The 15,506-nt window shown below is 38.8% G+C and overlaps 1 protein-coding gene across 4 annotated transcripts in view; it reads right to left on the bottom strand.

Moving 5' to 3' along the window:
* Positions 1–814: 814 nt before the first annotated feature.
* The window catches only part of abhd6a (abhydrolase domain containing 6, acylglycerol lipase a), an 82,103-nt gene continuing 67,411 nt past the window's right edge, over positions 815–15,506 (bottom strand). For all 4 annotated transcript variants that reach the window (XM_080182915.1, XM_080182916.1, XM_080182918.1 and 1 more), the window contains 3 exons: positions 10,571–10,625; positions 5,673–5,773; positions 815–3,650 (listed from right to left, as the gene is read on the bottom strand). In XM_080182915.1, coding sequence (XP_080039041.1) covers positions 3,468–3,650; positions 5,673–5,773; positions 10,571–10,625 — 339 coding nt within the window. In that variant the 3' untranslated portion in view covers positions 815–3,467. The remainder of the gene's footprint in view (positions 3,651–5,672; positions 5,774–10,570; positions 10,626–15,506) is intronic.

Raw genomic sequence — 15,506 nt, 5'->3', positions numbered from 1 at the left:
TATGGAACAGCTCATTAATAGATCTTTTCAGCAACTCTGAGCATAAATAACTAGTAACAGATAAATATGAATCTTGAAACCTTAGTTTGAAGGCTGGAGATGGGACATTTTGAGGGAGTGTGGAACTGATTAAGGGGAACAGTATTGGATGAGATAAGGTAAGCTGATGTGAAGGTCTGGTAGATCAAGGAAAGAAGATGTGTGCAAAGACTAAAGAACTAAATGCCTCACTGGACATTTCATTTTAAGAACTTCTGTAGGCCGGTTAAGTTCTGTCAATATAACACCTAACTCCAATCCTAAAAAAAATACACAGGATATGTTTTTAAAAGAAGTCACTGCAAAGGGTGGTGGAGAGATAGTCCTAATGTTTGATCCATGGTAAAATTATTGGGTAGTTTGAGAAGTCATGAAGATGTGAGGCATCGATAAGAAAAAAAGAATAAAGAGCGCGGGATTAAATTGTCGTGCTAATATATAAAACTTGAATATTGCTGGAAAAAGTTGCATGCTGTCAAAGCTTTCCATCTTGCACTCATCAGGACATAGTCACAAAAATACCAGTTCTAATGGGAACAACAATTTATACTATATGAGAAGAAAGTGCTGATTGGTTGGCAAGTGGGCAATCAGCCCTCTCATGAAGCATTGGGATTCTTGCAAATCTGTCCTAATGACTGCATGATTTAAAAAAACTTTGATAACAACATGCATCCTTTTTCAGCAATACTCAAACAGGGTTACTAGGGTCTAAAGATATTTGAAATGGAATGAAAATGAAGTGCAAGAAGTGAATTGAGAGCAACAACATTGGTCAGAAGGTTTATTTTATTTTTATCCTACAACATGCATACTTAAGATTCTTACTGTACATTAATCTTTATTGAATGTAGTCAAAATGGAAGAGGTAAAAAGAAATTTGTTTTCATCCTTCTTTACTAGCAACTTCTTGTACTCTATGACAGCATTTATTTACTCATGTATCTAGATAATTCAAATGTCTATCAGGGGAACTAAAACATTTGCTAGCAATTGCAACATATATTGAATTACTAGGTTGAACAATGACTTTTTCAAAGAAACCACATTTATCAAACCTGTTCTTGTGAAAAATGACTGATTATTCCAACAGGCGAGGTGATTTTCTTGAATGAGTCTGTTGGATTTTTTTTTTACAGTTTTTTACCATTGCCTTATTGACAATCTACAATAAATAGAATAGAGGCTACTTAATAGTACCTTATAGGAAAGTTAGATTTTTCCACTATATGGTCCGTTATCATTTATTTATGCTTTCTTTCAGTATTTTAAGCCAGAAAAAGGTTTTAGAAATTAAGGATAATCATTTTATTACATTTTGCACTTATGTTGAGAAAGATGAACAATAAGCAAAACCAACAAATGAAACATGCACTCACATTATAGGTGGTAACACAACTTAGTATCTCCAAGGTTAAACAGAACAAACTTTGAAAATGCAAAACTTCCCCAATTCACCCAAATTGATACATCAGCTCCAGGAAATCATCCCCATTGGATGCATTCTTTTCCATGATGTATATATCCTCATGGACTGTAAGCAAGCCTGCCCATTGTGTTGCATTTGATAGCAGTTTGCTGTTGCAAAATCATATTACATATCAATTAACTAGGCCTATTTCAATTCATACAGTTAGATCCTTATCAGTAAAAAAAGAGAGAGATGAAAACAGTTTCCTTCTTATTCCTTTCTGTATCAGTTTTCCTAGCAGTTTTGTATTTAACCCCCAGTCATAGAGATGGAAGGATATTGTTGAATCCAATTTTGGAGCATAATGTCAATATTAACATATTTACAATGCTTTCAGTGAGAGATAACTTTCTTGGCAAAACATATCTCAGGCTGTGGATGGTTACCTTGGTCTTAAAATATCCACTAACAAGGACATTTCTGTCTCAGTCAAAAATAACATTATCCACGGTAAACCACACTACTTCCCATTAGACCCGTAAAGCTATCATATCTACTGCTTCAACCAACAGGATTCCGTACCATGAACAACTCCACAGCGAGCAACTGCTGAACAGAAGCATTCTCGATTGGAGCATGATGGATGCTGCTTTTTTTTTTACCTCTCTTTAGAGATGCAACACTCCATGGTCATAATCCAAGAGTTAGTGCAACTTGCTGAATGACTGTAGGCAAATTGAACTGACAGTTGGGAGTATGATTAAAATATATGTGTTCCCCTCTCAACTCAGTGGGATTGCAGCACTTGACTGCTAAAATAATTTAAATTTGCACCCTGAATTTAAAAGAAAATAAGACTGTCTATCATCAGATTACTTATGCATTACTAATATTTCATTAAGTATAATCATTACAATAGCAATAGAATTCACAGAATTCATTGATTGGAATAAAGAAATAACAGCCAGGACATCTTAGTCATTTCTGAAAACAGCTTTAGCCTATTTGTGTAGTGATCTACAGTCATCGCAGTTCAGCTGGATAACAGAGAAAAATCTAGACAATGAAATAAAGGAGTGGATAAAGCAACATCTTACTTTTGATAGCATTCTTCACAAAAATTTATCTATAAGATTAAAACTTAGTACGAAAGTCTTACATTTTTAAAGATGTCTTCAGTGAACTTTTTCATTGTTTAATCCACTTAATCTCTTTGCCCAGCTCTAATTTATTTTTAAAGTATTAAATTGTGTTTCAGTTCGAATAAATGTTCCAAAGTTAATAGAATTTATTTATTTCCCAACTTGTTACCTCTGTTAAAGCAGATAATATTGTGCAGAATTATGTTCACAATGTTTATTATCGTTGTGACTTTTAGCAATAGATCTATAGAGAACTTTTTATCATGGTACATTGTTACAAACAAATAGCCACATAAGTGCAATTCCCTACCAAAACTACAAGAGAATCTCTGCTAAACAGTACTGATAGCAACTGTACCTTCCTTACAACATTATTGTTGAAAGAGTTACTACTAACCACAAAAGCTTTGAAACCACCTTCTACAGATTTAAAATGTAGGAATCAAGCAATCAGAAAGAAAAAAAAATAATTTTAATTTCTAAAATATAAATTACATATTTAATAAATTATGGTAGTAATTTGTGCATTTTAGGAATCTAGCCTTGAACTGAAAATGGGAAGGTATTGTATTGCTGATGCCATTAAATGGTGAAACATAATTTGCCAAAATGAAGAGTTGCCTAGTGTGGGAAATCTGGTAAAGAATAGTGCTTTTCTGTCATTTATATTCCTTTTTATACTGCATGCTTTTAATGTGCTGGCAATACTCTCTGTCTTTCAAAATTGTGTTTATGTAATTTGAAAGCACCACCAAAAACTTAATACAGGTAATTGGGGCATCAGTATTCAGTCAAGTCATATTGTTTCCTGGGAAATTATCACAGCATCTCATTTTATTTGCAATCCAAAGCAATACAGCTTTCATTTCTAAATGTTAGGCTAATTTCTTATTGCTTTCTGATCTTGTGTTTTGCAGAGAACCTGAAAACTCCAGGATAATTTTAGCGCTTTTGCGGGGCCGCTCCATTACCACAGAATGGCCGCAGTTTTCCAAGAGGTCCACTCTACAGCCAGGAATACTATCAGCAAGGACTCCAGCTCCAGAGACATCCAGTACCTGGCCACAAGAAGAAAAAGGAACAGAAACATTTAGATCACCATTGTTACAATCCCAGTGGAGGAAAGATATAATCAGAATAGTTAAATTTACTGAATGACATCCAGATGAAGAAATTACCAACAACATTCCAGTTTTACTTGAACGTGAATCAAAACCTACACACGCAAATTAAATACAGATCCATGGGCAAATGATACTTTAAAAGGTAAATTTCACTTCAAATTGTTGCTATATCTGCTATATTGTTGATATATCTGCTGCAATCATTACCATTCCCATTCTTTCTTGCGTAAATGTGGCACTACATAGCTAAATGGATCCACTGTCTGCTGTACTTTATTCCTGCAGGGTATATCAGGAGCCCTATCTGACAATAGCTTTCACCTCCGAGTTTTTGCCATTATCATCAGCAAGGCACATCTGTCTGAACCTGCTCTTCCGTGGGTCACAACAATTTTGATGGAGTGCAGTTCCAGAGTTTCTTTTCAATTAACTGACCAATAACAACGGGGTTCACTGTTTGGTCACTTCTGGGAAAACACCCTGATTTGCAGCGAGTCTAAGCAATAGTAGTCACATGCTTTCCAGGTTTTTGACCTTTTTAACCAATTTGTGAGTACCTCCAAGAGCTCCTTTCTCTTTTGCTACCAGAAAATGAACCAACTTCTTCCTGAGAGCGATTTGCTTCTTTTCACAAGAGTTCTCTATCTTTCTGCCTTTGTCTGCTTCCTCTGTGTCTACCTCTGAGCGTTCACCCTGCAGCTCCTTTCCCTTGTCTCACTTTTTTAGCTTGCTTCTTGTCAGTACTGCTTCCAGATTAAGGGTCGCCAGCGATCATGTCGATCAGTATTTCTTCTTATCCCATAAAATTGATCCCTTCACAATTGATGCAAGATCTCAAAACACTTTCCTACATCCTTAAAAACAATTACAGACTCCACAAACTATTTAAAGAAATTACAAGTTTTCTTTCTGTACTTCTTCCAAGTTAATGGTGTATTAATCTCACTTTTAACCGATTCTGCTACAAGGTCCTACTCCACCTACATTGATAGTATAAGCACTTGGCTAACTAAGTATTTACGGAATTGTACCCCAACAGGATTCAATTTATTCAGGAGTGAAAAACCAAAGGAAAATAGTTGATTTACCCATTAGTTATGGTTTTGGATAGTGTTTCTCATCATAATTTTGTTTGTACGTCTTATCAGGTGATTTCAGCTTTGGTTCAGTGGTAGCATTCTCTCCTCATGAATCACTAAAGTTATAGGTTCAAGCCCCGCTCCAAGACTTGAACATATAGGGGACGATCTTCCCCCGAAGTTTGAAAACTTAGGGGGAGGGGGATAAAACAGTTCTGGCATGAGACCGGTTGACGCCAGCATGAAAGCCTGGCATGCTATCTTCCTGGAAAGATCGCGTCCCAATCTATGCCATTATTTCAATGCCGTACTGAGGAAGTACCCCCATCTGATCTCTAAGGTAGATGTAAAAGTTCTCTGGCATTATCTGGGGAATTCTTGCAATGTTCTGACCAATATTTATCCCTCAATCAACACTACTGAACAGACTGGCTGACTTACTATCTCGTTGCCATTTCTCAGACCTAGCTGCGCACAAATTGGCTGTCATGATGTGGAGATGCCAGCATTGGACTGGAGTAAAACAGAAAGAAATTTCACAACACCCACCTGATGAAGGAACAACGTGTTCCGAAAGCTGGGGGCGTTTGCTGCAAATAAATTTGTTGGACTTTAAGCTGGTGTTGTGAGATTTCTTTCACAAATTGGCTGCCAGGCTTTTGTTTCAAACATATTAGGATTATGAAATCTACTGTATGAAAGCTAGTGTTTTCCTTCTAAGAAAAATAGTGCCAATAATTTCTGCATTAGAATTCAAATTGTAAGTAAGTAGCTGAAGTGTGAGGTTCAACAAGAGATTTTTTTTCTGTGCCGGTACATCATTAGGCCAGTGATATAACTGCAAAAGAATATAAAAATAATAGTTACAGATTTTTACCTGGTCCTGCTTTCCCCAAATGACCTGAGTCGGAGCTCTGATTAGTTTCATGTTTTCCTGCAATGTGTGCCTTGAGTTTTCTCCAACTATTTCCAGAAACACTATCCAAGTCACAGGGGAAAGAATTGAACAAGTCATAAAATTAAAAACTTAACTGAAAGATATTTAACCCAAGAAAGAATAAGAGCTTCTTTTAAAATCATAGATAAAACTACTTTTTGGTGGCAGCATTCAAAAGTGTTTGAACTTCATTTGACTCGCAGAAATTCTGGTGTCTGATATAATAAGCAATAGACCACAATGCATCAAAATAACAGCAAGACTAACAGAGTTCACAAATGATACAGCAACTTCAGCAAATGCTTGACTAAAAGCAAAAAAACAAAAGTTGCTCATCGAGATGCACTACTGGAGTGTTAGCTTTGCGAAAACACCATCTTGCTGTTTGGCTCACTACTGAGATGATCAAATAGTATGAAATTGCTGTATTAATGCAACAGATACAACTAAACTCATGACAGAAAATTTGAGCAGGCTGTATAAAGTAATGCAAAGGTGCCATCTTTGGAGCCATTTAAGATCCTTGATTATATAATTAAGCTTGGATAATCAAAGATTCTTTTAACAATGTGTTCAGTGTTAAATACTGCCTAGGATCCTCACTGGCACTGAAAAGTAACTATCAATAGTGTCGCTCCTTATTCTTTCAGGTTTTAATTGATGCTGAAACAATTTTAAAATGTTATTTTTATTTTACTTTCACTTTGTCTCTTCTCTTGCACTTATTCTCATTTCATGTTCTCTCTTTACTTCTCTTTCTTCACTGGATTTGATGTTGAATTCACTCACTTTAATTTACACTGGCTTCTCAGTTTTTGCGCCATTAATTTCTCAATCCCTTAAATCTTATTTTTTATTACAGTTGCTTTTCCTGTTCACTCAGTTTCCAGATGTCTAATTGCCTACATTGTGGTTTGATTTGACTTATTATTGTCATATGTATTAGGATACAGTGAAAAGTATTGTCTCTTGCATGCTATACAGACAAAACATACTATTTGTAGAGTACAAATGGCAGCAGGAAAGGAGAGGGTACAGAATATAGTGTTACGATCATAGCTAGGGTGTAGGGAAAGATCAACTTAATATGAAGTAGATCCATTTGAAATTCTGATGGCAGCAGGAAAGAAGCCGTTCTTGAGTCGGTTAGTACACGATCTCAAGAGTTTTGTATCTTTTTCCTGACGGAAGAAGGTGGAAGAAAATATGTCTGGTGTTGCTAGCTCACACTGTTGGCAACTTGCCATGAAAAGAATGGAAAAAACCTTAACCACAGCAAGTCTAAATAATGGCAGACACCATTATTTGGTGATGTACAGTGTAACAAAAATTGGGGTTAATCGATGTTGCCTAGATTGGAGAAGGGTCAGAAGTAATCTACCTCAAAGTTTACTTTGGATGGGCCTGAATACAAAATACACAATTTCCAAATTTACTCAAAATAGAAATGCAGTGTTTGGCAAATGATGAGGTGGTGGAAAAGTTTCAGGAAGAACTAGACGTGTTAGTAGAATGGTCTGGTAGACCACAGGTATAATTAACATGGAGAAATATGAGGTACTGCACTTTAGGAGGAGAAGTGAGGAATTAAAGTATATATTTAATGAAAAGATGCTGCACAGCATAGAGGAATAAAAACACTTAGTGGGTTTAAGTAAGTAATTTTCTAAAAAGATAAATGCAGATGGATAAAGCCATAAAAAGGGCCAAAAGAGCATTCAGGCAATTATAACTTTGAATGTTGTAATCATAGTTTAAAACTTGTATATTATTTGGGATGTGAGCTTCTTTTCATTTATTTTCATAGAATCCCTACAGTGCAGAAGGAAGTCTTTCGGTTCATTGAGTCTGCACTACTTCTCCAACAGAACACCTTACCCTGGCCCTATCTCCGTAACCCCGTGTACTTACCCCACTAATCTCCCTATCCCCTTGCTGCACTTTGAAAATGTGGTGTTCATTCTTGAACTTTTGCAGTGCAGGTGGTGAAAGTGCATACATGTCCAAATGAGAATGTGTGACCTAAAGGGGTACTTGGAGGTGATGGTGTTCCTATGTCCCTGCTGCCCTTGTCCGACCAGCTGTCCGAGGTTTTGGATTTGGGAGGTTAAAGAAAATTCTTCAGTAATAAGGAAAATGAGCCAGGGTGTACAATGTGTGGCTAATCCAATATCATCCCTTTTTAATTCCCTGCCAAAATTGAAAGTTACACTCAACAACTAAACGATGAGAAACTGAATGACATGAGAACAGAAGAGAGACCATCATTAGTGTTCTCCACGCAACAGCCACCAGATGGAGTAAGTGTATCAACTACATATAAAAGCAAGATATTCTCCCCAGGTTTGACTTGAAATAGCATATGAATGAGGAGCAGGAATAGACCAGTCAGCCCCTCAAGCCTACTCTGCCATTCAACAAGATCATGGCTGACGCGATTGTAACTTCAACCCCATATTCCTGCCTACCCCTAATAACCTTTCACTCCCTTGTCAATCAAGGATCAATCTAGCACTGTATTAAAAATATTCAGAGGCACTGTTTCCATTTCCCTTTGAGGAAGAGAGTTTGAACTCAATCCTCGAGAGACCATTTTTTCCTTATCTCCGTCTCAAATGAGTAACCCTTTATATTTAAACAGTGACTCCTCATTATAGAGTCTCCAACAAAAGGAACCATCTTCCAAATTTACCCTGACAATACCCCGCAGGACCTTAAAAGTTGTCCCTTACTTCTCTAAAATCTAGTGGATATAAACCTAATCTCCCAAACTTTCCTCATATAACGACTGTTCATTCATGGTATTAGTCTAGTTTTTAATCTTTTCACTGGAGATTTTTCTTTAAAAATGTAATTGTTCAAAAAAACTTCTGTTTACCTCGCTTATCACACCCTCTATATAATATTTCTTTCCCTTTTTTGTTCTACTTTCACTAAATTAATAATCTCAGTTGGGATGGAAATGGGGACATTATATTGATTTCAACAATCCCACTAGGTACTTTCTCCTGATTGCTGTCCAATGTTGTGTAGCCAATCTGGAAGTCTGGCGAGGACAGGATCAGACTCAGCTGTGGTATCCCACATAGTCAAATAGCACACCATGTTTACACATAAAGGTTGGGCATGAGTGAGGTACTTTTCACATACAATACAGCCTTACAACCATAGAATCCCTACAGTGCAGAAATAGTCACTTGGCCCATTGAGTCTACACCAGTTCTCTGAATGAGCATCCCAATCTGCATCCCCTCTGCCCTATCCCCTTAGACCTGCATGTTTACCATGGCTAATCCACCTAACTTACATGTCTTTGGACACTAAGGGACAGTTTAGCATGGCCAATCCACCTATCCTCCACATGTTTGGACTGTGGGAGGAAACCAAGTGTAATGACCTCAACGAGGCCCATGAGGTTGGCTTCTTAGAGTATGAGCTCCCTGACTGAGATAAACAGGGAATTTCACTATATATATATATATAGACTTTGTACTTGAAACACTCTTAGGAGTGAAATAGCGTTTGTCAATAAAGGGAATCTGCTGAAGGGACACCAGCTTCTGAGGAGTTATTTCTGTCATTAAAATGGATTATCTTCCACTAAAAACACATGATTATTTATAGTTGAATTAAGTGCTATTGCCATCCTCTCTCTGTCCTACTCTTTACAGTTTTCATGTATAATAATGGGTAGTGTGTGGAGAGCACAGTGGTTAGCACTGCTGCCTCATAGTGCCAGGGACTTGGGCTCAATTCGTCTGTGTAGAGTTTGCACATTCTCCCCATATCTGCATCAGTTTCCTCCGGGTACTCTGGTGGTGATATTATTAATGAAAATGAAGAACTAACAGGCATGTTGATTAATTACTTTGCAGCAGTATTTACTGTGGAGGAAGACAGTGTGTCAGACATCTCAAGGAAAGTAATATTGAATCAGGGTCAGGGACTTGCCCAGATGAGCAAAATTACAATCACAAAGAAATTAATGGCACTAAAAAGTGACAAACCTCAGGGTTTTAAAGTAAGTAGGTGAGATCATTGCAGATCAAATGTTAAATTTAAAACTGAGATTGAGGCTTTTGTTAACTAAAGATGTACTGAATGGCCCACTCTTATACTAATGTTCCTAAGTTCTACTTTGAGATCCTAATGCATGGATTAATAACCTGATCTACACAATAGCATTTAAGAAGAGTTATGGGCCTGTCTTCGCCCAATGGTGTATTTTCCAGGCAACCCAACTATCCCTAATGTAATAAATATTTACACTTTTAAACTTAAGGTTTAACTGATTTGATTTGGTCTGGGGGAGGGGATAGTTAACTCCATTAGAATTAATGGAATTTTTATGTAACTCTATTCAGCTTCCAATTATAAATTGTCACACAGAGATTACTTCATAAAGCTATTTATATGTATAATGAAACCAAGAATTAGGAGAGAGATAAGGGTGGATAGGGCTAAAGAAGGGTGCAAAGCAGAAACACTAGCATGGAGCATTTGGGCCAAATGCCTATTTCCATGCTGCACATTCAATGTAATTCTTTGTAAGGACTCTGATTTTATTTTTTGTATCTAGGCATAAATCATCTTGAATGATGTGGCAGTTGTTCCATTAGCTTTATTGAAGTGGGTCACTTCTAAGTTATCGTAGCAGATAATAATTTGAGTTCCTAAGATGTTATAATGAAGACATGGATCACCAAGAATCAGAATCAGTGTCCTAGTACCCCCAGAAAATTCTGCCACATCGTCTCCACTAATCGTAAGCAGTTATAGGTTTATGTCAACTAATTTACAGCAAAGAGTGAAACATCTATTAAAGAAAAATGTCTTACATTCACGGTAAAAGTCATTGTGAGGCAGTCTAACATCCACAAGACCCTGAAGAATCTAAAAGTCACAAGGTTAGTAGAGTTAATTACATTTGGCAAAATGTACATTCAACAGTTATGTTTGCATCCTGGTGGAGATCCAATTGACTTATAGTTTATATTTAAGTTATTAAACACATGTTCATCGCAACTCTAAAGATTTCAGGAAGTGGCTATTATTCACCTAGTTTCATAATTATCAATGAGTGGGTTTTTGGCATCATGTGAACCAATGGAAATACAGGTTGGATTAATAAATCTGGAATGGATAGAAGCAAAGGATATAAGTGTGCTGGCATGTAGAATCTCACAATGATGGCCTGTAGGTTTCACTACCAATCCCCCATAAAGCAGAGTCGCCAATTTCAGAGGAGAGAAAGAAAAAAGTGCATTACTGTAGTGCTTTCAACACACGAAAGAAATTTCCAATCCTTCATAGCCAAAGATCATAAGAAACAAGAACAGGAGTAGATCATTTAGCCCACTGAGCTTGCTCCACCATTCAGTAAGATCATGGTTGATTGGACTGTGTAATGCCACTTTTTTGCCTACCCCAGTAATCTTTGACTTATCATTTTTACGATGTACTCGATGTTCTATGGGCAAGATTTTTTGGATGGTAACTGCAGAGGCAGTGAGGAATGCATCCCTGCCAATCACCACAACCCCATGGCCATTTGATGCTCCAAGGAGCATTAATAGGCTGGAGACAGGACTTTCGTGCACCCACTTAGACAGAAGTCCAGCCTCAGAGAGCCACTGGCCAATCTGATTGGCCAGAAGCCTCTGTAGTCCCAATAGTACCCAGTGGCCATGTGTAGAACAATAAACAATTCACAGATTCTAAGTCCTGGTTCCAGGATTGGTAGGTGTGGAAATCTTGCAGCACTGAGGGGGCAAGAAGCCTGGGGTGAGGGGGATGTTGATTGTGAGGCCAGGGAAGGAGGAAGCACTTTGGGGGGGTGACAACTGGGGGAAGGTGGAAAGGGGGCCCCTTGAGGCTCCCGACTTCCAACTCAAAGCCCAGCTTCCCCCTGCCCCTGAACTCCTACCATCAGCCTAAAAACTGAGGCCAGGTGAGAAGTAGCCTTTTAAGAAAGGAGCTCAATTGGGGTAAGGATGTTAGGGTCACTCTGGGCCTTGCCCACCTCATGTTAAAATACGGACAGGTCAGAGTGGATGGGAGGGTGGCGGGAAGGCCACTGAGGGAATTTTACAGGTCAACCAACATACAAATCCGCTGGCAGGGGACCTTAAAATTTTGCCCCGTTCTCTCTGAGGTTTAGGAGACTGAGAGGTAATCTTACCGAAACATTCCAGATTCTGAAAGGGCTCAACACAATAGATAGTGAGACATTAATTCCCCTGCCTGGGGAATCCAGAACATGGGGACATTTTCAGGATAAGGGGGCCAATCATTTGACACTGAGATGAGGCGAAATTTCTTCACTCAAAGCACTGAGAATCTTTGAAATTCTCCACCCCAAAGGGTTGTGGATGCTCCATCATTGAACATATTTAAAGCTGAGATAAACAGAGTTTTGGTCTCTCGGAATCAAATGATATGGAGAGCAGGTGGAAACTGGAGTTGAAGCCATGATTATACTGAATGGTGGAGCAGATTAGACAGGCTGTCCACTCCTGCTCCTACTTCTTATGTTCTTAGTCATTGTTGTTATGTTGGCAAAAAAACAATAAGTCCCAAAAAATCAGCAATGACTAAATTATTGATTAATTGGTTTGTCGGAGGAAGAAACGTTGGTCAGGATATATTCCAGTTTTTTGTTGAATGATGTTACGGGATACTTCACATCTATGATATATTCTGACAATGCAGCAGTCCCTCAGTCCTGCACTGAAGTCTTCACTCAGATTATGTCATTGGTCAGTCCTTTAGCAAGGCTAAAGCCCATTATTTTGCAAGTCTGCAACAAGAACCACTTAACCAAACTGACAACTGGAAAAAACAATCTTCTTCCTTTCAGGTGTTAAGGATTATGAGCTTCAATATCTCAGTGGTACCAACACTTCTCTGGCTCCTTAGAATCATAGAATCTCTGCAGAAGGAGCCCATTTGGCCCATCAAATTTGCACCGACCACACATACATGGCCTATTCCCGTAGCTCCACCTATTTACCCTGCTAATCCCTCTAACCAAGCATTCCAGGACATTAAGGGGCAATTTAGCATGATCAATCAACCCAACCTGCACATCTTTGGATTGTGGGAGTAAACTGGAGCACTTGGAGGAAACTCACACCGATATGGGGAGAATGTGCAAACTCCACACAGAGTGTGATCCAAGCTGGGAATCAAACCCAGGTCCCTGGAGCTGTGAGGCAGCAGTGCTAACCACTGTGCCACCAAGGATGAGAAGGCAGGGCCTTCAAGAATAACAGCGCCAGTGTGGGATTGAACCTGTGCTGTTGCTGTCACTCAGAATCACAAACCAGCTGTCCAGCCAACTGAGCTGACCAACACCCCTGCTTCCTTTTCACTTCCCTTTGATCCTGTCCTTTCTTCCTATAATCACCCTTCGTGGTACATTCACAAAACCTTCTGACCTTCCCTTCTCTGATTTGTCCTCAGTAAAGACCTTGGATTTATCCCCTTAGCCCCCATCTGAAATGGACTCAGCAAAATATTGAGTTTTTATTCCATCATCTTCCCTCCACACTCACTTCTTTGGCAGAGTGCCTCTAACACCCTACACAGCGGACTTCATATTCATTTCCGATATTCATTTCCACCTGGAATGCGTGGTGCCAACACCCTGGGAATGGTTAAGAATGCACATCAATCTCCTTGTGGTCAAAAGCAGCAATCTGGGAGATTTTAAAACTATATTTTTAAACAAAATTTGGATTTCTGGACCAACTTATGAACAACCACCATGAACAAAGAACAAAGAAAATTACAGCACAGAAACAGGCCCTTCAGCCCTCCAAGCCTGCACCGACCAAGTTGCCCGACTCAACTGAAACCCTCTACCCTTCTGGGGACCATATCCCTCCATTCCCATCCTTTTCTTCTATTTGTCAAGAAGCCCCTTAACGGTCACTATTGTAGGGGAAGAAACTGTACTTCTCATCATGAAGCTCTGCAATGTGGGGACATTACATCCGATGCAACATAACCCAATCAAATTCAAGCCTTAAATTGAGCCTGTTAAGAGTAAAGCATTTTTATCTCTAAACTTCCAACATTATTCACCCTCATTGCCAGTTTGACCCATTTCTCTAATTAAACTTGGGTGTTTTTTTCCTCTTTCATTAGGACTTGTTTGCGCCATGGCACCAGCTTTCCATGACATTACTTCTGCCAACATCTCTCGGAACATGTCCACCTGTTGCCAACCCTACCTGGACCCCTCCCTCTGGCCTTGTACCCACTCCAGATTTCTGGATCGTGAACTGTCAGCAGACCATCAGCTGCTTCAATTTCTCTGCCTATGTCACTAATTCTAATAAATCTCCCCTGAACATGCTGCACTCAGTTTTCTAAGATCCAACCCTAACATTGTCATCAAACCTGCTGACAAGACCAATACTGTTGTTGTCTGGCAAACAGACCTCTACTTGTCAGAAGTTGAATGTCAGCTCTCTGACATATCCACCTACCTCCCACTAGTACAAGACTCCACTACTGAATGAGAAGAGATTGGATAATATGGATGGCACAGTGGTTAGCACTGCTGCCTCACAGTGCCAGGGACCCAGGTTCGATTCCTGGCTTGGGTCACTGTCTGTGTGGAGTCTGCATGTTTTCTGTGTGACTGCATGGATTTTTTCTGGTTTCTTCCCACATTCCAAAGATGTGCGGATTAGGTGGATTAGCCATGCTAAATTGCCCCTTAGTGTCAGGTGATTGGCTAGGGTTAATACATGGGGCAATGGGAATAGGGCCTGGTTGGGATAGTGGTCAGTACAAACTCAATGGGCCGAATAGCCTCATTCTGCATTGTAGAATTCTATAATCTTCCAAACAACAACTTCCACTCCTCGCTGCAACAGAAACCTCTGGCCAGCGATCCAGGACGTAACGGGCAAAGAAGAGCAGCCTGGAAAAAATTCCCCTTTTTGTTAATCAACATCAGCTGCCATATTCAGCTAAGTTTATAAAGGTCTTGTGAGCAGGCGGGCGAGCGAGCGAATGGAGGCTGAGAGACTGGGAGCAAGGAATGGAGTCCTTACAGAAACCAGGCCATTGAGGTCTACAAGTACTTGGAAGCTGCTTTTATACTGCACCAGACCCATCCTAAAGCTAGCAGCTTGTGAAAGCGAGATCTAACAACCTGAAAGTAAACATTAATGCAAATTGCTCTCCACAGATGCTGCCTTAGCTGCTAAATGTTTACTGGGAATGAATTTTCTGTTTTTATCCCCATTTCAAATGACCAGATTCATGAAGGTTGGCTGCTGTGACATTTCACTATGTGATAGATACTTTATAAACTAAAGGTGGTGTTGTTTAGTCTATAGGATGGGGACTACTAAAAGCAATTTGGAACAGTGAACACCTTTTGAATGATTTTTGCTTCATTTAACTACTTGCTGAATGTGATATTTTCTCATTTTAAGAGTAATATGAAGCAATCTCATCAGCACACTCTTTATTTTCTGCATAAAATGGTTATTTTCTCTTTCAGCTTTGAAACAAAATCAATTTTTATTGAATGAACTATTGGGGCAATTGATCAAATCATTTTAATAATTCATACACTAGATTGGAAGTGTACTCATGGTATTTACAGAGCATGATTATGGATGAAGTTATATAGTGGCTTTGACAGTTACTATGTTTTCATTCATCTTATGTCTTACTATTTTTAATGAAACCCTGGACAGAATGTGTGCGCCAACAAAATTTTTCTCTTTAACAAGTAGGTAAAAATGAATA

The sequence above is a fragment of the Carcharhinus amblyrhynchos genome, chromosome 3, assembly GCF_965287045.1.
Source record: "Carcharhinus amblyrhynchos chromosome 3, sCarAmb.v2.hapA, whole genome shotgun sequence".
Lineage (NCBI taxonomy): Eukaryota > Metazoa > Chordata > Chondrichthyes > Carcharhiniformes > Carcharhinidae > Carcharhinus > Carcharhinus amblyrhynchos.
This window is presented reverse-complemented; position numbering and strand designations above follow the sequence as displayed.